We start from the raw sequence: 25,960 nt of genomic DNA on the forward strand, positions 1-25,960 counted from the left end.
CTTTCATTATATGTAATAAATTCACTTTTCTCTTGTGTATCTGGAATGGTGATACTAGATATACATTGTTCTTAAGAGAATTGAGAAGGTATTCACTCCTCCTGCATGCATTAATTCTCTAATGGAGCTCCAGGTGAGAAAGGCTACCACCAAAAATGTCACAAAGTGCAGCATCACCTGTTTCTAAGGCTGTAGTATGGAGAAAGTCTCTAAACATGTAGACAAGTTTGTAATTTCAATTTACAGTAGGTAGGAAAGGAATCACTCTTGTTTGCCACAGAAAGAGCAGCAGCTACCGTTTACCGAACAAAGAAGTGAACTTCCTGCACTACATTATCTCCTTCACCCTCCCATTAACAGTGCAAGGGTGGCTAGCACTCCCACTTAACAGGTAAAGCAACTGGGCTTACAGGTACATTTACAAAGGTCAGACAGTGAAGAGATAGCATAAACAAGATTAGACACCTGATCTGAGGCCAAGGATAATGCTTATTAAACTGCACCTCATTATGCTCTATGCTCATTAGTCTACAGCCTAGATTAATCAACCTGTGTGAACAGAAAAGCTGTCATGCACATCACACACAGAATAACTAAGCATAATTTAACGTGGAATAATTCAGAAGACATACAAGATTTTAGGATATTTCTTCGGGGTACAAGACAAAACTGTTCAAGACCAAAATCATGTCTTTTTCCCTTTGTATCCTTAGTATGTTTGCTCAGTGTGAACATACGTGTATAACAAGCATTTAATAAATATTTCTTAAATAAATCATCACAAATATCAAGAAAGAACAGAAATATGATAAATATAATCAAGAAAGAACAGAAATATGATAAATATAAAAAGCCTTCTGGGCTAACAGACAATTGCTTAAATTGCTTAGATAATTTTTCTAAAATACTTTATACAGCTAAAAACTATCACCAGATCCTCCTCTTCCCTGACCATCCCTTTTATTGGCCTTTCTATTTCTGTTTTCACCCCCCTTTTCGTGTTTGGCACCTCTACCTCAACCATTCGTATTTAACTACATTTGTATTAATTGCATTTAAGTCACATATTCATAACACAACCAGGTTTTTGTTAAGCTGATGTGTTCACTTTTTTTTTTTTTTGCATATGGATCAATTTCTTAATAAGCTAACTGGAGCTACTGGCAGATTCTCATGAGCTAAGAATCTGAATGTAGTTAGAGACATACCTAAACTTTTATATAAAGAAAAAACAAAGTGAGTCTCTTAGCCTATCCATTTCAGAAGGGTAACCTCACTGATAATTTTCTCTTTTTCAATGTGATTGCCTCAAGAATTGGGAAGAGTGGCAAGTTTAGGCTCTTGAAAGCATATCAATAAGCAAAATGTCTAGAAATGCAATCAACTGTACAAGATGTGAAAATTACTGACTTTTAGCAGCTTTGGCTATTTCATATTACTGGAAAGTGAAATTATGGAACATGTGAATAAGATTTGTACTATGTTACTATTAAATTATAAATTACTACTATATCCTTTAAGATATATCTTTACTGTTAACTATGATTTTAAAAAATTCCAATTGTTTTCTGTAGTTCCACTGTTTATAAGTGAATCAGGAAAATATAAAAATTAAGGAAAGCAGCTTTACTATAAGACCTTTGAATTAAAAGAATAACTAATGCAACTGTCTAAGATTTAAAAATAATACTCTTCTAGGTTAATAAGCAAAAAAGACTAGGTAAATCTTGCTTTTCAACTTAATATAAAAATGTTCACATAAATTAGTAATTTTTTATTCCAATAATAATCATGCAATGTGAAAATAAGCTGTCACTGTACAAAATTAAAGATCTGAGTCACAATGTGCTATTATGATTGAATTGATGAAAGAGTTTTCTATTTTGAAAAGTACTGTAATTTGATCACATGAAACAAACAAAAAATAATCCAAAGTATCAAAAGCTTATAAGCTTGTATTTAAAGCTCACTGAGATCAATACAAGGCTACCAATCTGATCCATTAAAATGTTTGTCATAAAACTATCTCTATATCAGTTTATTTTTTAGAAGTTGGATTCCACTTAATTTTCTAATTAAAGGCTTATTCTTTAGCAAAAACTTGGAAAACTTAACTAATTTTGAGTAGAAAATGCTTTTAAATGTATTAAGAAAAAAAGAACAAAATTAAGATTGAGAGGATCATCATTTGGAACACCAGTCACTGTACACTCGATAATGAAGAACCAACAGGAAGTGTTTAAGGCCAAAGAGCTCCATAGTCATACGCTAAAGACTGCTTTTTTGTGGCCTCCATTTGTGCTTTTTTTCAAATTTTAAACTTTTTATTAGTGAAAGTGAAGTCACACAGTCGTGTCCAACTCTTTGAGACTCCATGGACTGTAGGCCACCAGATTCCTCCGTCCACGGGATTCTCCAGGCAAGAGTACTGGAGTCGGTTGCCATTTCCTTCTCCAGGGGATCTTCCCGACCTAGGGATCGAACCCAGGTCTCCTGCACTGCAGGCGGACTCTATCATCTAAGCCACCAGGGAAGCCCTTTTATTAGTATAGCCAATTAACAATGTTGTGGTAGTTTCCAGTGAACAGCAAAGGGATTCAGCCATATATATACATGTATCCATTATCTTCCAAACACCCCTCCCATCCAGGCTGGCACATCACATTGAGTAGAGTTCCATGTGCTATACAATAGGTCCTTATTGGTTATCCATTTTAAATACAGTAGTGTGTACATGACCTTCCCAAACTCCCTAACTATGTCTTCCCCCAGGCAATCATTAGCTCCTTTTCTAAGTCTGGGTCTCTTTGTTTTGTAAATAAGTTCATTTGTATCAATTCTTTTTAGAGTCCAGGTATAAGGGATGTTATAGGATATTTCTCCTTCTCTGACTTACTTCACTCATTATGACACTCCCTAGGTCCAAAGTAGTATCAAGTATCAATATTACTACTGGCCCTCCCCATCTGTGGATCCCACATCCTCGGATTCAACCAACCAGAGAATGGCCGAATCCATGGACGTGGAACCCACAAATATGGAGAGCCAGAGTGGTATAAGCTCTGGAATCAAATCACCTAATGGAATACTAGCTCCATCACTTAGTAGTTACATGACCAACTTCCTTGACAATATTTTACCTATAATAGTATGTCAGCCAATAATGTAGTGAAAGAAATTTTAGAATCATCTGTCATACAATCCTCAGGTCCCCTATGAGTTTATCATCAACCTTACACAAATTTACAAAAAAAAAAAAAGTTAAAGAAGTTGCTACTTCAAATATTATTTACCTTCAGTAAATATTACACATACTTGATTCTGGGGCTTCCTAGGTGGCTCTAGTGGTAATGAACCCACCTGCCAATGCTAGAGACATGGGTTTGATCCCTGGATGGGGAGATCCCCTGGAGGAGGAAATGGCAACCCACTCCAATAATTCTTGCCTAGAGAATCCCATGGACAGAGGAGCCTGGCAGGCTACAGTCCTCAGGGTTGCAGAGCTGGACACGACTGAAGCAACTAAGCACACAGGCAAGTATGCCTGCTCCTAAAAGGACTGGGATGAGGGGATATATGTGCACGCACAGCTCATTCACACTGCTGTAGGGCAGAAACCAAGGCAACTCAGTAAAGCAATATCCTTCATTGAAAAATAAATTTTAAAAAAGGACTGGGATGAAGTTTAATATTTGGTTTATTACTATGGGATTCAAGAATGGAGGCAGAAAACTAGTTAAGATACACAGCCTGGACTCAACCTACACCTCCTCATTCTAGATCTACCCTTCCTCCCTGGAATCTCAAAAACAGGTAAATTCCTCATAAGATATACATCCAGTTGTACAAACATAAATCCTGATGTCACATAGGAGAATAACTGGTAGATAATGTTTGATAGATTCCAAAAGAAGAGAATAACACAATGAAACTGAAGAACAGCTTAGGAATCGGTGAAATCCCTTATTTTAAGTTCTATGATATCATGCAATATCCACCAAAGACAAAAGATAAGGCTCTGTGCTTGACTCTGGAAGAGAAGTTAAGATCAACTGTAAGTGATCAAGCCTTTTAAAAGAGGACTAGAAGGAAAGACTCAGACATGTGATGGCTTATTAGCACCTGATCAGCAGACACCATTGGAGCCAAAACCAGAGATTTACTCACTTCACCTCATCACCTTGAACCCCAAACAATACAGCTGAAGAAACAAAAATCAACCAAAAAAAGGTTAACTACAAAGTAGCATTTTTTCCAAAATAAATTTAGTAAGGTAAGTTTCACTGAATCAGTTCAGTTGCTCAGTCGTGTCTCTTTGTGACCCCATGGACTGTGGACGCCAGGCTTCCCTGTCCATCACCAACTCCTGGAGTCTACTCAAACTCATGTCCATCGAGTCGGTAATGCCATCCAACCATCTCATCCTCTGTTGTCCCCTTTTCTCCTCCCGCCTTGAATCTTTCCCAGTATCAGGGTCTTTTCCAAAGAGTCAGTTCTTCACATCAGGTGCCCAAAGTAATGGGAGTTTCAGTTTGAGCATCACTCCTTCCAATACCATCTCTCATAAGTAACTTTTAAAACAGGAGAGTATTTCCCTCAATAAAGAATCCTAGTCATTGTTGAAAATACCACAATAAAAAGGATACAAACAAGAAAACAAAACTACATTAAAAGCATAAGCAATACTTCCTTATGAAACAAAGTGGTTGGATTATCCATTTCTAAAAAAGAGATTTAAAACATCTAAAATGAGAAATCAGCTTTGATGCAATTATTTGATGCACTGCATTGAAAAGATAATAAAAATATTTCAAAGAAAAAACTGAGGGGGGAATATTATAACAAAATATCCAAATAAGTAGGTATCTACACAATACCTTAAACTGATAGGTAACTGACATGCCATTTATTCATCAATAATTTCACTAATATAAAGTTATATAAAAACATACAGTATGATATATATTATGTAAGTTAATATAAGATATAAAAATCACTGACAATGACTTAAACCGTAGCATGTACTAGGGACGTTTCAGTACTGAAATGCCCTCTGTAGTACCTGTCTTAGAGGCCTACCACGTATCTACAGTGCACTGTGAATCTCACAGAAGACTCTTCCTAGGAAAACGTGAAGCACTTTCCTTATTTGAGAATGGGGAAAAAAGCAACATAAAGCAGTATATTAATTAGTCCACAGTTAAATGATACAATGGTGGCAGATACAACTAAAAATACCATCTCTTTATACTTATCCATAGCTCAGTAATTAACAGCATTTGGGATTCATTCAGGTTCATGCTTCCCTAAAATAATATACAAAACATAACCTAACTTCCAACTAGTGAACATTCAATACTGTATCAAATTTCTCTGGGCTTTTCTTAAAATTTCCAACTCCGACTTTGCTGTCAGGTTATGAACTGCTAATTTCTTACTGTCATCCTACATGCCTAAGAGTCCCATTTTCCCCTTCCCCTCCCCTCATCTCCTTTAAGATGATACAGCTAGTAAAAGTCCAGGACCAGAGATACTATGCAAAAAGAGGAAACAAACAAAGCAAAAAAACCCACATAGCTTTATTTTGTGATGGCAATTTCAAGCAGTTTCGGAAGCCAGAGCTCTGTTCTGAAGGATTAAGTTACCCACTCTGGATAAGTGGAGTGTTACCGTGTGTGGACTGGGTCCTTACCTTCTTAGCTTTCCTAATGAGGCCAAGGTCACTGGTTCAAACCATTATCTCAGATTACAACCACAAAGAGAATGTGCCTCCATCTTCACCAGTGATGGAAAGGGAATTACTGAACTTCTCATACCCCATTAAGAAAGGAAGCAACGAGACAGCCAAAGTAAGGATGTGTTTCCTAAAACACAGCACTGATCACGCCACTACATACACACAAGAAGGGCCCTCCATTCCAAGTCCAATTAAGTCTAAACTTTGCAATCCTGCCTTTAAGGTTTTTCAAAGTTAGCCTCATCTGCCATGTTCCTGTATACAGACACTATCTCCTGCCAACTTAGACGATGTCCTGTGTTCTTGTCTATAAAACACTCTCCATACCCTTGAACCTTTTGGGAATGTTTTCTCTGCTAACGTGACATATTACAATCCCCACAGCTATCAAACTTCTCTCAAAAGCATGTGATCTTTATCTTCTCTCTCTCACCACTGCTTTAATAGTATCTCTCATGATACACTATATTCTACCTTGTCATACTTTTCCCATTTACTGACTTTCTATCTCAAGTCATTCCCTAAAATGTTTCCAGAAACTTGCAAAAATAGATGTAGATATTACAAGATAAAATAAATTATAAATGGGTGAAAAAACTGACACAAAGAACCAAAAACAGGAGAAGAGTAATATATATTGAATCTGTTACCTGTTATCTCTTCCTTTCATATATATGTATATGTGTGTGTGTGTGTGTGTATATATATATACTTACTTTTTTTTAAAATATATATATACTTACTCTTAAATTCAACTGCAGGCTCTCCTTAAGGATATAAACCAGTGCTATGTATATACACATTAAATTACATCCTTTCAAATACCCAGGAGATTCTATAACCTAAGGACAATTTCAAAGCGTCCTTTTAAAAAAGCATACTCTTTTTTATGTGTACCCACACATATATGTGTATATTCTCAAATTTTTGAAATGGCAAACAACAATGAAAAAAGGCACCAACATATAAAGGAATAAGTTTTGTGGCACTTTAGATGTCAATAAAACAATCAAATTATAATTACTGTCAATGATAGCCTTAATGTTTTTCTCATTTTAAATAAATCTATACCATTTCCTTTTTGGTAGAGACCTAGGAATGCTCAGGGGATAGGAAGAAATAATTCCATCTCTTTCCAGTGCCTGCAAGAAACTGGCAATGGACTCTGGTTAGTACGCAAAGAAAGCACCTATGATCAATAATGTAAAGAACCCATCCTAAATATTTAGTTCACAGTTACTTGGATTTCCTTTCACTACTAAATATATTTAGGACACATCTTCTTTGGATTATAGACACAGACAAAACCTATAGAGACATTAAACTGCCAAAATCATACCTGAAGGTTAGAACCACTTATCCTTCAGACCTTTAAAACTGCAGCTATAAATCAATAGCTTTTCTGGAAAATCAGGGTTGTTTTTTCCCTTTTTGACATAAAAGAAATGAAACATTGTTTTGAGGGAGAAGCTAGAAAAGTGAATGCAGTATTTTCATAAGTTGAGAAATTTGCTAACCAAAGGATTCCTGAACTGAAACATCTTACAATGAAAACCACAATCCCCCTAATTTCCTCCATTCGTTAAATAATAATAGAAAAACATAACTTCCTAACTTGTCCCTCCTATTCCAAGTATATCCCCACTCCAATCCAAATTACAAATTCCTTTTATAGTAATTTTCCTTGAACATCAGTTAACAAGTGTTGAAGGCAAAATCACTCCCTAATTTAATCTTCAGTCACCTCCTATCACCACCTTAGACATCTATTAAGAGCACCTGTTGCCTAACTGGTGCCCAGAATATTTTCCTTATTTCATGCCATATTCATTATCAGCATTCTCCTGCCTGAAATATTCTCCTTCAACTCAAGATTTCTGAAAAGTCAGTTCAAACAACAATTGCTTTCCTAACCTACCAAAAGTCAATTATATTCCACTTGTAAACTCTGAATGTAGTATCCTTTGTCATTTTGGAGGCTGGCATTCCAGTTAAAGCCTAAGAAACATTTTGTAGCAGTGTGTCAGGAATTCACATAGCCTCTTTGAACTTGTTCCTCTACCTATATGCCAAAAGTTGAATGTGATCAAGATTTCCAGCTCAAAATTTCTGATTTTTCAACTTCATATTTCATTCTATTTAAAACTATTATCTCAGTTCAATTCAGTTCAATCAGTTGTGTCTGACTCTGAGACCTCATGGACTGCAGCTCGCCAGGCCTCCCTGTCTATCACCAACTCCCGGAGCTTGCTCAAACTCATGGTCTATCAAGTCCATGATGCCATCCAACCATCTCATCCTCTGTTGTCCCCTTCTCCTCCTGCCTACAATCTTTCCCAGCATCAGGGTCTTTTCTAATGAGTCAGTTCTTCGCATCAGGTGGACAAAGTATTGGCGTTTCAGCTTCAGCATCAGTCCTTCCAAAGAATATTCAGGACAGATTTCCTCTAGGATGGACTGGTTGGATCTCCATGCAGTCCAAGGAACTCTCAAGAGTCCTCCAACACCACAGTTCAAAGGTATCAATTCTTGTGGCACTCAGCTTTCTTTACAGTCCAACTCTCACATCCATACATGACTACTGGAAAAACCATAGCTTTGACTAGATGGACCTTTGTTCGCAAAATATGTCTCTGCTTTTTAATATGCTGTCTAGGTTGGTCATAGCTTTCCTTCCAAGGAGCAAGTGTCTTTTTTAATTTCATGGCTGCAGTCACCATCTGCAGTGATTTTGGAGCCCCCCAAAATAAAGTCTCTTCATTGTTTCCACTGTTTCTCCATTTTTTGCCATGGAGTGATGGGACCAGATGCCATGATCTTAGTTTTTTGAATGTTGAGTTTTAAGCCAGCTTTTTCACTCTCCTCTTTCACTTTCATCAAGAGGCTTTTTAGTTCCTCTTCACTTTCTGCCATAAGATTGGTATCATCTGCATATCTGAGGTTACTGATATTTCTCCTAACAATCTTGATTCCAGCTTGTGCTTCATCCAGCCCTGCATTTTGCATGATATACTCTACATAGAAGTTAAATAAGCAGGGTGACAATATACAGCTTTGTACTCTGTTCCCAATTGGGAGCCAGTCTGTTGTTCCATGTCTGGTTCTAACTATTGCTTCTTGACCTGCATACACGTTTCTCAGGAGATAGGTAAGGTGGTCTGGTATTCCCATCTCTTGAAGAATTTTCCACGGTTTGTTGTGATCTATACAGTCAAAGGCTTTGGTGTAATCAATAAAGCAGAAGCAGATGTTTTTCTGGAATTCTCTTGCTTTTTTGATGATCCAACAGATGCTGGCAATTTGATCTCTGGTTCCTCTTCCTTTTCTAAATCCAGCTTGAACATCTGAAAGTTCATGGTTCACATACTATTGAAGCCTGGCTTGGAGAATTTTGAGCATTACTTTGTTAGCATGTGAGATGAGTGCAATTGTATAGTAGCTTGAACATTCTTCGGCATTGCCCTTCTTTGGGATTGAAACGGAAACTGACCTTTTCCAGTTCGGTAGCCACTGCTGAGTTTTCCAAATTTGCTGGCATATTGAGTGCAGCACTTTAACAGCATCATCTTTTAGGATTTGAAACTGTTCTTCAGCTCTTATATTTCCCCATGTATATGTAGCATACACTGCTTGAGAACAAGAACCATGATAGATTATATCTTTGCCTACACCACTACTAGATATAATGATTCACACCTAGTGTGTGCTTAGTCACTCAGTCGAGTCTCTCTCTTTGTTATCCCATGGACTGCAGCCCACCAGGCTCCCACTGTCCATGGGATTCTCCAGGCAAAAATACTGCAGTGGGTAGCCATCCCCTTCTCCAGGGGATCTTTCCAACCCAGGGATCGAACCTGGGTTTCCTGCATTGCAGGCAGATTCTTTACCATCCAAGCCACCAGGGAAGCCCTTACAGCGAGTACCTACTCAATAAATATACCCATATGGTAGGCCAGTGAGGGGCAAACCATTTACTATAACAGGGACAGGAACATATCTGAGAAGAACTGAGCCTTACTCCTGTCTATCAAAACAGCTATGCAATCACGGTAACAGGATAGCGAAGTATTTGGCAGTAATTATATGGCTTTCCTGGACAATTGTAGGGGTTGTTTCTGCCACATGTCTGCACTCACGTATTCAACAAATATTTCAGAACACATGATGAGCCAGGCTCTACTGTAGAGCAGTAGAAATACAGAGGTAAAAACAGATGGGTAACATCTTTGCTCTCAAGGTGCTCACATTCTAGAACACAACCACAGCAGTAGCAGCCCCACCCAAACTTCCAAGATCAAAAGGAGTACCTGCGGCTCGGAGGAAACAAGGAGCATCTACAGTTCTCCCTGCCTTCCACTGCGTGTAAGCTGAGTGAGGAAACACCACCAGAACACCGTGGTTTTGACCGTGTGCTACAGAGACAGCAGAGCACAAGTGTCATTAAGAGCACCAACTCCAGAGTGGTGTTGTCTGCCTGGAGCTATGTCCCAGCTCCCACTTACTAGCCAGGTGACCTCAAATAAATTGTTTAATCATTCTATCCCTCAATTTCCTCATCTGCAAAATGTGGGTAGCAAAGGCTGTTCTGGGAATTCACAAGTTGATCACATGGAAAGCGCTTAAAATTTACAAAAAACAAGTACTATAATTTTTGCCTACTCCTACTATGACTATTACTACTACTACTACTATTATTAAATTTTTGCAATCTGTCCATGAACAAGCTAAAAACAGCATATATGATACATAGTAGGAACTCAGTATTTTATTACTTACTGAAGGAATAAATGAACCCAAGATTCAGTGTCTTCCTCTGTGAAAACTGAAAAACTTTAAGACTGCTATGACTCAAGAGCACATAATCTATCTCAAATGGTTTTATTAAACCCTTGCCCCACAAAAATAATACAAGAGTAAGGTTTTATTACTGTCACCACTAGAAATATATCATACCCATATGATAGCAAAAAGATATTATTTCAACTGTACATCTATATGTTGTGTGACTGACTAGTCAATATACGGGGCTTGCTGACATGGAGATATACACTAACCCTAATAACCAAAGAAATTAGGTAACTAGGACAGCTGAGAGAGAATGAAGTCTCATCAACAGTGACCAATTTTGTAATCAATCCATCTACCATGACTCAAAAAGAGAATTCTCAGACACATACACTAAGCACCAGGAGCTCCTCGCCTAGGCAGTGATTCAGTGTTAGACAGATCATCTGGACTGCCTGGAAGGACAGGATGCTACTGCCTCTGTCTTATCCCCAGGACGCCCAGAGCAAGCTTTACTCTACGGGTCCACGGATGAGAAAAGGCAACACCACTCACCACGATCTAGTCCTTAATAAGATCAAGCCACAGTGAATCTTCTCCCCAGTCAATACAAGTGCAGTTTTAAGCCACGCAGCCAGGTTTAACACTGGTATGTCCACAAAAGGATATGAAAACCTTTAAAGACTCTCAAAACTAGCCTCTGATGATCACTACAACAGATTCTGTATTTTCCCTTCTGTTTTTAATAACCCCAACCTTAAAAGGCCTCATCTCTTAATACTTTTTTACTCCCATTTAATATCCATATATAATCAATTAAATTTATTGCTAATTCTAATCAATGCCATGTCTTTTTCATGGTTCTTTGCCCTTAATAGAAACCATAACTTGCTAGTTTAGTAACAAGTAACTACAGTGACCATAAGCAAAACAGAGTGGTTAGGAATTTTAAACAAGTAATTAACTCAATGCTTACTATACTAACAAAGGAAACTCTTAATACAAACAAGTGGCATTTTGCCAGTTAAATGTTTACATTTTAAACAGCTGAAACTGCAAAGAACTTTCAAGGTAATACTTAGATCATTTATGCTAAATCATTTATGTTAAAGAGCTGAACCAGTCAAAAGGAGATAAAGAAAAATACTGACACAATTTAGAAATAAATGGGTTTAAGGTGCAAAACTCACCATAAACATACATAAACAAAACATTATGTGCAAAAATAAACAAGAGATGCTTATTAAAAGCAGCAAGTAAGCATTTCTTTTTTGCTCACGAACACAGCAAAAAGTAATCAATAATTCTCAATCAACTCTCAGTCAACTCTACTAAAGGAGAAAATAGTGTTATCACATGATGTATAAAGAACTTATTTACCTTTCAAATATGTCATAATAGTGTTTTTAAAAAGAAGTTGTCCTTATGCCAACATTAAATTTTTTTTCTTCACTTATTCATTAAGCAGATTTTTACTGAGTACCTACTGTCAAATACTGACACATACTTTGTATATACAGTAGCAAACCAAAAACCTGTGCTTGTGAAGCTTAAAATCAAACAGATAATCACACACACACACTAATTACAAGCTGTACTAAGCACTATGAAGTAACAAGGTGATCTTAAACAGTGTTAACAAAGAACCTAAGTTTAGACTGGTGTATCAGAGAAGGCCTCTCAAGGCGACAGTGAGGCTTTAGGGAGGAAAGGAGGAAAGATGACACAGAACACGTTCTGGCTAAAAGAACAGCCCAAGCCAGAGCCTGGAGGAGACAGCAAGAAAGCATGACAACCTGAGGATCTGAAAGGAAGCAGATGGGACTCAAAAAATGAGGGGAAGTAGCATATGAAGCCAGAAGGGAGCAAAAGCAAGATGCAGTCACCTTAAAAGACATGGAAAGGCTTTAGGGATTGGGGACAAGTGACTGACTGAAACAGATTTCCATTTTAAGAATATCATTCTGACTACAAAACATAAAATCAGAGAAAGGCAAGAATGTATGCAGAAAGTTGGTGAAGAAGCAACTGCAATACATTTAAGAGTTGAGTATGTTATCTTAGGCTAGAGTTGTGGCAACAGAGATAGCAAAAGAAAAGATAAACTCAAGATATATTTAGGAAGTAATGGTCAGAATGTAGAGGGTGAGGAAAAGGAAACTATCAAGAAATGAATCAGGCTCCTAAAGTGAAAAACTAGAATGAGAAATAACATTTATTAAAATGAGGATGACTAATAAAGAAATTTGAGAGGTCAAGTAATGAGGAGGTTAAGGTTATGATCTGTTGAGACTGAGAGGCTGTGATAACAGAAGTAGTGATAACATGAAGGCAAAGGACCACATCAGTCTAGAGCTAAGGAGAGAAGTGTGGTCTAGTGATATGCATTCAAAAGTTGAGAGCATACAGATCGTATCTGAAGCCACAGAATAGCCAACTACCTAGGGGAAAGGGAGAAGATGGGAAGAGGACACAAATCCAAAGAACTCCAAAGATGACTCTGAGAGAAGAGCTGAACTGAAAGTAAAAGAGAGTGGGTGCTTCAAGGAAGGAAAACAAAGCTCAACTATACCTAATGAGGCTGAAAGGTCCAGTAAGATTTTCAGGTCTAGCTGATAGGTAAGGAAGAAGTGAAGGGTTGGGGAGAGCGGGACCTTTGAATATATGCAAGCCTAGGAAAAATGTCAACCTGGAATCCAAAACTCAATATAGACAGATCATTCTTTTAAAATAATATAAACATCCTTTATCATTTTTCCCCTCATGTCATTTCTTTTAATAAGCCACTAAAGCATATTCGTACCGTGACATAGTGAACCCTAAAGACATAGTGACACAGCAAAAATCAACCACCATGGTTCAGATAATGCTGTACCAGAATAGGGCATGCTCTGCAATTTCATATTTTTAAACTGAAGTTTCTAAACAAGAACTAAAATCTATCTGCTTTGCAATACTGAAGCCAATGTTACAAAGACAGGATTTAGGAAATTAAAATGGTTTTCCTGAAAAGATAATTTTCATACAACTTTCCCACCAAAATGTTAAAACTAATTCATCTAACATGTGTCTGTCTACTGTATTTTCCAGGTACGTCACTCTTATGACTCTGCTCACTTTTTTTTTGTCATCAAAGGGTCATAGGTAAATGTTGATATGTTCTAGGGCAATCCCATCATTTGTACTAAGACAAATCAAAGAAGCCTGCTTTCTTTCAGGTTTTCAGCCACTCTAACACTCCTTAGGGGCTTACCTCATGTTGGCTTTACGAGCAGTAGAAACAGCACCAGATTCTGAACTGGAAAAACAACTTTTAATCCTTACTCTGCTTTACTGTTATGTGTGTAACCTTACAACAACTCACTCGGTTTCTCAATAAACCAAATAAGCTTCTGTTTATGCACCAGTAAATTGGAAAAACTTAATGCACAAAGTTGTTTAGTTATTAGATGCGATAATAAGTATTAACTGAATCTAATCCTAACATTTTAAATCACTTCTGTGAACTGAAATACCAAGTTATATGCCATTCTTATTTCTGCTGAATATAAGCCAAGCAATTCCACTCAAAATTTATGTACTAATTACAGATCAAATCTTGGAGCATGAATCATTAAAATTAGCATCCTTCTTCATATTTAATAGCATAGCATTCTACAACTGAAATAGATGTGTAATGTTAAACACATTTATTTTACACTCCTTTCCTAAAGCCTCACAAAAATGACAGAAAAGGAATTTTTAAGATATAAAAAGCCATGAGCCCACAAAAACTGAGAGAATGGGTAAAAAGACAATAGCAACAAAAATTTGGAAGCTGTAAAACAGATGGTTGAGTGACAAATGACTTAGCAAACACTAGGAAATCAAATCTTTAGCAAACAGTGGGGAAAGCCAAGAACAAACCCAATTTAAACTGTAAAATCCCCAAAAGACTCAGGAATTGGCAGTACCACATACATCTGAAGTGGGATGTGGGGGAGAGAGAGTGCTAAAATAAGAAAAGATTGTTTAAAAGTCTGTTTAAGAAGCAACCATCCCCACAGATACTAACCACCCCTCCCCAACCCCAACAAAAAACTGAAAATATATTGTCTCGTGAATATAAAACACAAGATCCTGGGACTGAGAAAACGAGGCACAGCAATATGCAGGAGAACATACTGAAAACAAGCTGACTGAGTGAAGAAACACGTATGGGGATGCCCAGACAGGTTACCATAGAGTGAATGAAGCTAACAAAACCTCTCAGAATTTCAAATCAGCATTTAACTCCCCTACTCTCACACACAACCACCATCTAAAAAAGGCTGTAACATAAAAGATAAAGACCAAACAAATAAAAACTAAGAGAGTAAAAAATGGAGGACACACATCACACATGGAAAAGAAACCTTAATGAATAAAAAAATACTTTTATACTAAGCTAAGAGAAAGCATGATTGCTACTAGAACAGGATAGATACTATTCAAAAGGACCAAAGACAAAAGCTCTTGGAAATTAAATATATGATAACAGATGAAAACTCAACAGCAGTAGAGCAAAAAGAAAAACATGGAAAATAGGAAAGAAAATATGAGAAAATTAGAAGATTGGTCAAGAAGGTCTATTATCTCAATGAAAGGAATTTGAGAAAGAAAAGAGAAATTGGAAGAAATAATCAACAACCTCATTCAAGAAAAAGTCCCAAAACTAAAAGGCGTTTCCAGACTGAAAGGGCACACCAAGTATTCAGCACCCTGAATGAAAAGAAATCCAAATAAGGAATCCTCACTGTTAAATTTCAGAACACTAAAAACAGACACATTCTTAAAAGCTTTCAGAGATTTAAAAAATGAGGGAAGGGAAGAAAAGAGAATAAACAACAGGATGGGGGTAGGAAGGAAAAACAAAACCCACACAGGTCACATGTAATATCTGTAAGATATCAGAATGGCTTTAAACTTCTCGAAAGCAATATGGAAGCTAGAAAGCTATGGAGCAAAATTATAAAATAATACAATTTCCAATCCAATATCCTTTACCTAACTGTATAAGGGTAATATAAAGCCATTTTAAAATATCAAGCAAGCCAAGAAAGAATATGACATGGGTCACCGGAAAAGAGAGATCCAACCATAGAAGACACTGAAAGGAACCTCACAATATTAGTAAGTCTAAAAGGCAAGTAGTCCAGAACGAAGATCAGAGAAATATGAGACTTCCTCAGAAAGATAAAAGTGGTAACAATACCTGATATGTCTGAACATCTCCAGGGACATTTGATGAAATGCTGAGTCAGTGATTACTACAGAGAAAACTAAAGCAGCAGGGAGGCGTGGAGACAATGAATTCCAGCCAGATCAGCCTATGGAAAAGCTAAGTTAACAAGTCACATTGAGAACTGCTTATCAGCTCTTTAGTCTCCTACATTTAAGTACACCCAGAAGATCAAGAATTGCCAGACATCTGAGGAGAGGCTCTATCACAAAAGGTTAAGCCCAAAACCCACAAAAATGGGAAGAAAGGCAACTTGGAGGAAACAGATGATAATGGATGAAAACTTGGGGTAAGGGAACCCACGACTAACATTTGTATATGTTAAACAATATACAGAAATATATATACAGGTATACCATACATACTAGATAGCTGGGATAGGAGGAGGAAGGCAAGTGCAGGACATTAGACAGGCTAGGAAAAGTTATATTTTACAAGAAAACTGAATAATCAACAGTGATGCAATCATAACTATTAAGATGAAGGGGGGACCAGGAGGAAGAAGGACCAGCTGAGTAGATCATGACAAAGTTAATCTTCATTTTCTACCCAGGAAGTTACTAAAGCCAAAAACAAAAGCAAGGAGTATTTTTATCTAACACATACAAAGCAAACCTAAAGGAAATCAACTTTGAATATTTACTGGAAGGACTAATGCTGAAGCTCCAAGATTTTGGCCACCTGATGCAAAGAGCCGACTCATTGGAAAAGACCCTGATGCTGGGAAAAATCGAAGATAAAAGGAAAAGAGTGCAGCAGATGATGAGATGGTTAGACAGCATCACTGACTCAATGGACCTTAATTTGAGCAAACTCTGGGAGACAGTGAAGGACAGGGAAGTCTAACATGCTACAGTCCATGCGGTCACAGAGTTGGACACAACTTAGCAACCGAACAGTAATGTAGAGCATATGAGTTAGAGACATTTCAAAGGACTTTCCAAACTCATTTCACTCTTACAAAATCTATGCGGTAGATACTATTCTCCCCAATTTTTTTTTCTCCCCACTTTTTAAAGTGAGCAAACTGAGGCACAGAGAGGTTAAGTAGCTGGTGAACAACAGAGGTTGGCTCAGACCTAAGCAGTCCACGCTCCTAACCACCTGGCTGCGTTGTAGGTCAAGTAGTAATACAGGCAGTTATTTAGAGACTAGGAGGTAAATATCACAATCATCATCTACAAGAAATGAAAGTGACTGCTTCCAGGGAAATAAAGAGGGCAGTAAGCTTTTGTTTGTTTTGATAAGCACGTAAACTATTTGGCTCTTTAAACTGGGCAGGTACAACATAAATAAAAATTAGATCTTATAATTTAGTATTTCACAGTTAAAGTATTTTATCTGATGCAACCATCCTACGAAGCTGGCAAAAATGAGCATTACTCCTCTTTGATAAGAAAACCGAATTCCTCATTAATAAATATTGAGGAACTACTATATATACAGGTACTATATTTAGAAGATAAATATCAATTTACCTCAAGGTATGAAGAGGTAAAAGAGGTACACAAAGTATTTTCATTCATTTCTTTTCATTTTGTTGCATTAAATTATATGATCCTGCATCTCCAACAGTTATGCTTAAGGTGAGAGACAATACAAATTTTAAATCATACAAAAGGCAGAGAAAGGTCTGCTCATTAGTTCTTTCAAAAAACACTCAGCTCTTGCCCTTGAAGGATTCACGGTCTTACGGGGAAAATGGGTAAACGTAATTTTAACTGAATGTGCACAGTGCCTCGAATAGAGGAACACTAAAAAGGGCTAAGGAAAACATTTCTTGAAGAGAATGCTACAGAGGGAACATCTGAGCTGGGGTCTTGAAGGATGAATGCAAATTTGACCAATTTCACAGAAGAGGCTATATTAACAATCACAACACTGAAAACATCAGTGTGAAATACCTGCATCTTCCCTGTGCTGTAACAGTAAGTTCACATTAAAGGCTAACCTAAGACATTATGCGTTTTGTTTGTTAGCCACCCAGTCGTGTCCAACTCTTTGCAACCCCGTGGATTGTAGCCCACCAGGATCCTCTGTCCATGGAATTCTCTAGGCAAGAATACGGGAGTGGGGAGCCATTCACTTCTCCAGGGGATCTTCCCAACCCAGGATCAAACTCAGGACTCCTGCACTGCAGGCAGATTCTTTACCATCTGAGCCACCAGGGAAGCCCAACATAAGACATTAAGACCTTTTTAATGAGAATGATTTTTTTTTAAAAGATCATACATAATCTTAAGGCCTGATCCATGTTTCTAACCTTTATAGTCTCTGCCAGTAGCCAACACCAGTAGACACATGTGTTACCAACATTTTAAAATTTACAGTGTTGCAGTATTATTTCAAAAGATGACTAAAGAACAGCCAATCTTCATTTATCCTACCACCTAAAAGTTTTATTGCTAATGTGTTTTCTAAGTCATAACACTGACATTACAATGTACTCCTTTTCTCCCATGAGATCCATAGGTGAAGCCCAGAAGACACAAACGACAAAGAAACTAACATGGGAAGAAAAAAGTAAAAACAATTTTTTAAATCATTATCACTTGAAAATATTTTTCCAAACTACAGTGATAATCTGCAGTAAAATGTCAAGAAAATAATATACAAATTTACCAGATCTGACCTTTACAGCTATTTTAGGGGTCATTTTGATATTACAGAATTTAAAGGATGTTAACAAAAGCTCAAATATGTGGTTAATTCAAAACAGGTACAGTCAACTCAAGTTACTGTACACCAATATTTAATCATATTTCTCAGTATCTGTTTTACCCCTTTAATTTCAAACCTTTCTACATAATTTGCCCCTAATTAGTCCTCATCTCAGTTGCTATATGGAAAAATTGATTTTGTTCTAATATCTTAAACTGGGACTCTAGCTCTACAGTTAAAAAACGAGCTGTAAGTAGCAACATCTGACTTTAATCGTCTGGAACACCATGTTATAGAAGGCTCTATCACGCCCCACCACCAGGAGGAGAAAACAAAAAGGAAAAATTCATGCCAGGAGACCACAACAGTAATTAGTAAAAATCATGGCAGGTTTGAATTCAAAGTATGTGGTTTTCATTTATGTATCCACCCATCTTTTACTTCTCTAAATTTAGCATCCACATAATATACCTGTTCTTATAGGGGGTTTTACTCAGATCACACTCATTAGATTTAGAAAACATGAATATCTGAGCTAAGTTAATTATTTAAAATTATAGATGTGTATTAGCATGATTTGATAAAGTTAAAGGTTTAGCAATAATTATAACACAACTATTAAGGAAACCACCTCCTAGGAGAGGTCTCTCTTTTAAAAAGTAGAGACTTGTATACATGATACGGAATACATGTGGCTAGATAACAAGGTTCTCTATATGACTTAGAAAAATAAGAATCGTCAAAGGCAAGAATTTATTTCAATTAACCATGCCTTTACCTTATATCTTTTAAGTAATTTAAAAAAAAAAGAAAAAAAGAAAAGAAAGCCTCACTGAGACATTTGGCCTTTGTGTTTCTACAATGGCAATTCTTTTCAAGTTTTCCAAAGTGAAAACCACAGATGTACATTTAGAATGTAAATGTTCCAACTGGCTTAATAAAAGTTCAATCACAAAAATCTCCAATACTAAAATATTTAAGTATCTTTCACATTTATTCAAAGTTCCACAGTGAAAATGAATAGCCTCTGTCAAAACTCCTTGATCAAAACTAACTTTGATCAAGGTTAGTAAGACTGGCAAATCTGTGAAAAGAACATTCCTTTAAAATTCAACTTAACTTAAAGCTGTGTAGTATCATGAGAGATTTCACAACTCTTCCAGCTAGCCAGCTTCAAAGACACAATTTGATTCAATAAATGTGATCACCATATTATTACCAATCCTATTAAGAAAACAATGGTCTAGTAATGTATTTTAGGCTTTCTGTATTTCTCTGGTCAGAGAAGAGAACAAGTGGAGTAGATTAGCAGAACAAAGTCAGTTTCATGGCTCTATAAATTCAACCCTCCAAGACATTCTCTTTCTTTACTCTTTAAAACAGCTACCATCTTGATCTACTATGCAAAAGGAAAAACAGTAGCATCCTACTGTCAAAGATAAATTGGGCTGTTTTTAAGAGTGTATGCTCCTCTTCCCCCACAAAACACTTTTTACCATTCCCATTTCTTTACTGTTCAGATAAAACGACCATTAAGTAAGTACACAAAAGTCGGTCAATTAGTTTGAGAGCAACCTGTATAACCCAGCTTAGGTCACCTTTCCTATAATATCTGACTAGGAAAAGCAGTAACATGATCTTTTTCAAACTAATAGCAAACACAGTAGAACTTTGGGTCATCCAGTCCAGTGAAGGAGAAACAAATGTGGGAACCACAACCTCCCCTCCTGCCCCCAAGAGATGATCATAACGATTTTATAAGTCAAAAGAGATGAACTATTAAGCTGGGTTAGCAAAAATCAAGCTTCTGTTCATAATTAATTCTAAAAAACCATCTCGTAAATAACAAAACCGCTTGGGGCTCCCATACCTACTCTTAATGTTCAAAAACTATTCTGCCAAGTATTGTTTACATTTTACTTAGACCACTTCCTAAGCATTTTGAAACCATCCCATCACACTCCTGCTCTAGAAAAACTTACCAGAAAAATGCTCATTCACCTCTAAAGAGGAAAAAAGTAGATAATGTTTTTAGACTAACCCTGTGCACATGCAGTGACTAAACAGAGGAACTCTGAATCTGTTGAATGCCTGCAGAGACATGGCATGAGCTTACCTCTCATCCTCGCCATCCACCAAGGGTGTCGTCAGCGGTAGCACCTTCAACGGGAAAAGAGAAGCAGAGGCTGCAAGGCTGCTGCTACTGCCATCTGAAACTGCTGACACTCCCCCACTGTCACCACTGATGGTCTGAGGTAAGCCAACTAAGGAGGGTTCCGCTGGGCGCCTGGCATCTTCGATTTGGCTTCCAATTGCCTGAGCTAATGATTGTGCGGAGAATTGAACAGAACTGAGTGGTAGCTGTTGTGCCAAAGGCAAATTTATATTGGATGCTAGCAAGGGAGGCTGACTGACACTTTGAACCAAATTACCATTCTGAGTGGCGGGGGCTTGTGCTATATTCTGTGACGGAACCAAGTTTGTCGGGGCAGAAGGCAGTCCAGAAGGACCAGCTGAACTAACCTGATTCGTAACAGAAATACTACTAGCAGAGGGCAAAGGACTAACTGCAGGCAACTGCTTCGAAACCACTCCTGGAGCTACCGACTCGACCCCCTGTGGCTGGGGAGGCACAGGTAACAGGGTGCTCTGGGGTGCAATGACCAGTTGTTGAGGAAGGCTTGAAGCGCTGGGCTGGACTCCCTGATGAAGGATCGCAGCTGGAGCAGGTGGCACTATCTGTGAAGACGGAGGAGCACCTTGCTGGATAACTGAAGGTGTGACTTGGGCGGAAGGCTGCTGCAGTGCCGATGGTAGGCCTGTCTGTTGACCAATATTCGCGACTTGACTGCCGGCAGGTACAGCAGCTACTGCCGTGTGAGCCTGGCCAACAGGTTGGCCAGCGGCCCCTGCAGGTTGTGCTTGGACTGCCGCGGGCTGCACTGGGAGCTGGATGCTCTGTGGCTGAGCCATAGGAATCACCGTGGCTCCCAGGGCCACCCCTGCAGAAGTGGGCTGTCCAGAGGACACCGCTGTTTGGAGAAGCGGTGAGGGCTGAACATACTCGGAGGCGGGGTTCGGAGTCACTGATGTACCGTGGCTTGGGGCCATCGGAGGGGCCACAGCTGGCGCCGGCTGGCCATATTGTACCTGTTGGGGTGGCGCGCCTGGCAGGGGAGCTTGCACTGGGGGGGCCGCCTGGGAATACGGCAGTTGGGGTTGAGCCAGGCTGGCGATGGAAGGTTGCTGACCTAAAGCCGAAGTGACGCCCACCACACCAACAGGTGACGGCTGGATACCGGCTTGCAGAGGTACTGGTTGAAGACCTGGCTTCGGCTGATAGCCCAGTTCTTGAGACGGTAACTGTACCTGCGAGATCTGCGACTGAGAAATACTCTGAGGGATGCTAACTGCTGAAATGCCCTGTGGAGCGGCGCCACTGAAGTCCATCTGCGGAAGGGCCACCCCTGGAAGGGTCGGGGGCGGCTGTGGCTGCACCGGCGGGGCCGCCAGGGTGCCCATCTCTCCGCTGCCCACACTCTCCGTGTAGTGACTCAGTGTGCTGACGCTGCTGCTCACGGAGCTCCCACTCGTGCTCTCCCTCTCGGAAGTGGCTTCGGTCGGGTTTTGTCTTACACTTTCCACCACCTTATTTACCACCACCCCTTCGGTGGCGGGTATGGCGGCGTTTTCTTTTTCATAGAACTCAGTGCAAGTCCATCGACCTTTTTTGAAAGGCTCAGAAGTAGAATCTAACTTCACGACTCTGAACCTGGACGTGTTAACGGCTGGCTGTTGCTGCTGACTCGAAACGGACCCCACAGTCATGCCCGCAGCTGCACTGGCAGCGCTGTTAAGGGCCGCGGAGGAAGCAATCGTACCATTGCCCATGCCACTCAAGATATTCACATTAACCCCGCTGCTCACTGCAGGCCCGACACTCACACTAGCAGCACTGGGGATACTGCTCACACTTATATTAGCGTTACCAAGCATGCTGCTGGTCACAGCAGGATTAAAACTACCCACAGCAGTGATGTTAACGTTTTTCATTGTATTCGTGCCTGTAACAGAATTTATACCTAGGCTGCCGGTAGTACTCGGAGCACGGATACTAGTCATGACAGATGCCGGTGAGCCACTCGATGATACAGCAGAAGTTGGTGCAACTGGCATAACACCGTCAGAGCTTCCCGCGGCCGAGAGTTTTCTGGACCCTGGGCTTGAGGGCGGCACTCCAGGGATGGATGTACTGGCCACACCGGCATGGGATGGGTGGTGGGGCCCGTGGTGCAGGTGGTGGCCATGAATGGGATGGTGGTGATGGAGGGGGTGTGGATGAGCATTCCCATTGATCACAACGTTCTGTTGTGGAAGGTGAGGCAAATGAGGCTGAGGAAGGTGGGGCTGGTTGGGAGAGACCGCCCCAGGTGTCTCGGCTTCCTGGAAGTTATTGAGAGTCTCTTCCGAGGAGCTGCGTTCAGGCTCCCCTAAGTCCGTGGCCCTGGAAAGCGACACATCAAGGATCTCGGAAGACGACAGATCTTCCGTGTGAGACTCATCCAGGTCGTCGTAGCTCTCCGTGTCCTCTGCGATGCTGTTGTTCGAGCTGATGCTAGCGGAGATCTGAGCCGGGGTCACACTCGTTATCTGGAAGCCACTTTTCTTTTTCATCTGCGTTCCGCCTGGCGCAAGAGGCTGTGCCTGCAGCTGAGCCTGCGAAAGGAGGTTCAGGCTTTGTGGAGGCGGAGGCTGTGGTCCCGACAGAGAAGATGCTGCAGGAGGCGGCGGCTGGAGCAGCGACGGAGGCGGAAAATCCTCGGCAGATGGGGCACTACTACCGACGCCGGTACCTGCTGCACCGAGAGCGGAGGCGCTGCCCCCGCCGCTGCCCCTTCGAGGGAACATTGCCGGGTGCGCCATCTTCCTAGCACTCATGTCTGCAGCGGCCGCGGCCGCCGTGGACTCGGGCGGCTGGTGCATTGTGTTGGGTACCGGGGCGGGGGGCGGAGAAGGCGAGTGCAATTTCCTTCTGCACCGTAATCTTTGTATTCAAGACGCCGAGGAGGAAAACGGGAGCTGACGCTCCGCCCGGCGCGATTCCCCCACCTCCTCCTCCTCAGCCGCAGGCGCCGGCCGTTCCTGCCTTCGAGGGCGAGCTTCGGGAAGGGAGGATGGACGAGGGTGAACGGGGCGGCCGAGGACCCGAAGGGGAGGACCCCTTCAGTCCTTCGCCATCCACTTTCCCCTCTGGCCTCACACCCCCTTTATACTCCGGTTCACGTGGGGTGCGGGGCGGGAGGGAGGGGGTGGGCAGGGGAGGGGGGTGGGAAAAGCCAAGAAATGCCCACCTTCTCCGGACAACTCCGGAGCCACCTCCGCCCCTCCTCCCGCCGGCGGCGGCAGGGGCCGCTGCAAAAAGCCTCCCGGTCGCCCTGCACGAAGGCGGCGCCGAGCGAGTGTCGCCTTCCCCTCGCCGCCCCCCAGCGCCGCCGCGACTGCCGGCGGCGAGCCCCGAGCTCAGTCAGTGTCGCTCAAACCTCCGCTCCCGGCCCCGCCGGCCCGGTTCGGGCCTCCTCCCCCCACGGACCCGAGGACCCTTTCAAACCCCCTGGGCTCGCGGCGGCTGCTGCTGCTCCGTGAGGAAACACTGGCCGCGGCTGGGGCCGGCGCGGCGAGGCTCGGGCGGCGGGGCGCCCGGTACGGTGAGCCCAGCAACGGGACGCGGGCGGGCGCGCAGAGACGCCGGGTCCTCGCGGAGCACGGCCGGGGCGCGGCGACGGCGGTGGCAGCGGGAGCCCAGGGACCGCTCCATCACTGGCAGCCATGGAGCCCGAGCATTTTCCTCCCTCCGGGCAGGCGCCTCAGCTCGGCACACGTCCTCGGGGAGGAAGGGGCCGGCGCCCGAGCCTCCCCGGAGGGCGGCGGGACGTGCGCTGAGGAGCGCCGGCGGTGGTGCGAGCCGCTTCGTCCTCGTCCTCCGCAGCCGGTTGGTCCTCTCACCCCCGCTGCTCCCGCGGCCCGGGCGGGAGGGGGCCGCAGGCGGCGGCGACTCCTCTCTCGGCGGCGTTGGTGGCCAGACGGGGCTGGTGCAGCGACTGCAGCCGACGCCGTTCAAAGGAACGAGAGGTGGGGTTTGGTCGGTGTCGGCGAACTGGGCGGGTGAGTGGGTGGGTGCCGAGGGAGGGCGGCGGGCGAGGAGGGGGCTGTGGTGGTTGTTACTAGTGCTCTTCTCCGGCTCCGCCGTATCCCCCGGTCTCTCGCGGCATCGGGAGAGGAGGGACCAGCGCCCGAGCGCAGGAGGAGGAGGAGGGGCGACCGCGGGCGAGAGGAGGCGGAGGCGGCGGCGGCAGCGGCGGCGGCAGGGGGGAGGGGGCCGGCTGAGGAGAAGGAGGGAAGATGGCGTCTGCGCATGCGCCCCGGCGCCGCAGACATAAAGCCAGGTCTGGCGGTAGAAGGAGGCGGCGGCGGCGGGTCTTCGGGCCTCGCCGAGCGCCCCGGCGGAAACTGCCGAAGGCTGACTGAGGCGCCGGCGGTGGGGGGGGTTGGGGAATTTCGGCCGCGGGGGAGCGAATCCGGGTCGGCCCGCTGGGGGGTGGGGCGGGGCGCGGGGCGCGCGCCGGTTAGGCGTGTCCGCTCCTTTTTCCACAAGCGGCCGGCGCGCGCGCGGGCACGCGGCGGGCGGAGGGGCTAGCGGAGGCAGCACGGCTCCGGGGCTCGGGTGACGGCGCCCCGGGCGGTGTGCCCCCTCCCAGCCCCCGCCTGCGGAATGGGTAATGAGGCTTTTCTCCGCAGCAGCAGCATCACGAGTTTCAGTTCCCAGGAGTCCGCCGTCGCCACGACATGAGTCAGGCGTTCCTCCTCGGCGCGCGGCGGGGCCCTCCTCCCCTCCTCGCCGCACCTGGGCTCGCCCCCCGGCCCGCGCCGCCCTCGCCGGCTACTCGGGTACCCCCGAGCCGCGGGGTCCGCGGAAGGCCGGTGGCTCCTCGCGAGCGGCGCCCCCTTTTGTGCGGCGCGGTGGCAGCTGCCATGCGGTCCCCTCGACCCCTTCGACGGACAGGGGCGAGCGAGCCAGCAGATGTTGCTGCTGTTTGCAGTCAACGGCCGGAGGGAGCTCATCTCTAGAAAGGGAGCGCTTGCAATCCGTCGTTACCTGGAGGGAAGCAGCCCGGCCCAGTTTTAAAAAAAAAAAAAAAAAAACTGACCTCTACAGGTGGAGCTAATCGCCCACAGGGATAGCTTTCCCTGTAATTGTCAAGCGGTAGGCCGCATAGGTTTTGACTTGAAAGACAAAATGGCCTGGTCATGGTGGCAACGCGAGGACAATGATCAATGAAGACCATTGGGGATTAGAAAAAGAACTATCTGCAGTTCCAGTTTGGAAAAAAGAAAGAAAAACACCTGCATAGTTCTACAGAAGCAGGGTTAGGTTTGGTTGGAGGCAAGTTAACTGGAAGTTGCTGCTCTTGCCATTCATTACACGTCAAAACATTCTAGCCCTAAGCATTTTTGACCAC

General features: G+C 42.4%; 1 protein-coding gene across 9 annotated transcripts in view; it reads right to left on the reverse strand.

Moving 5' to 3' along the window:
• Positions 1-24,010, reverse strand: part of TSC22D1 (TSC22 domain family member 1) — a 124,301-nt gene extending 100,291 nt beyond the window's left edge. For 3 of the 9 annotated variants that reach the window (XR_002314178.2, XR_002314179.2, XM_020895221.2), the window contains exon 1: positions 20,560-24,006. Coding sequence is in view for 6 of the 9 variants with exons in the window: in XM_020895221.2 (XP_020750880.1) it covers positions 20,560-23,426 (2,867 nt within the window). In the remaining 3 variants the exon portion in view is untranslated. Of the gene's footprint in view, positions 1-20,559 lie in introns of all 9 variants that reach the window. The other 6 variants (XM_020895219.2, XM_020895220.2, XR_011488979.1 and 3 more) reach the window with 5 other exon arrangements.
• Positions 24,011-25,960: the final 1,950 nt, after the last annotated feature.

This window comes from Odocoileus virginianus, chromosome 8 (assembly GCF_023699985.2).
Source record: "Odocoileus virginianus isolate 20LAN1187 ecotype Illinois chromosome 8, Ovbor_1.2, whole genome shotgun sequence".
NCBI classification, from domain to species: Eukaryota; Metazoa; Chordata; class Mammalia; order Artiodactyla; family Cervidae; genus Odocoileus; species Odocoileus virginianus.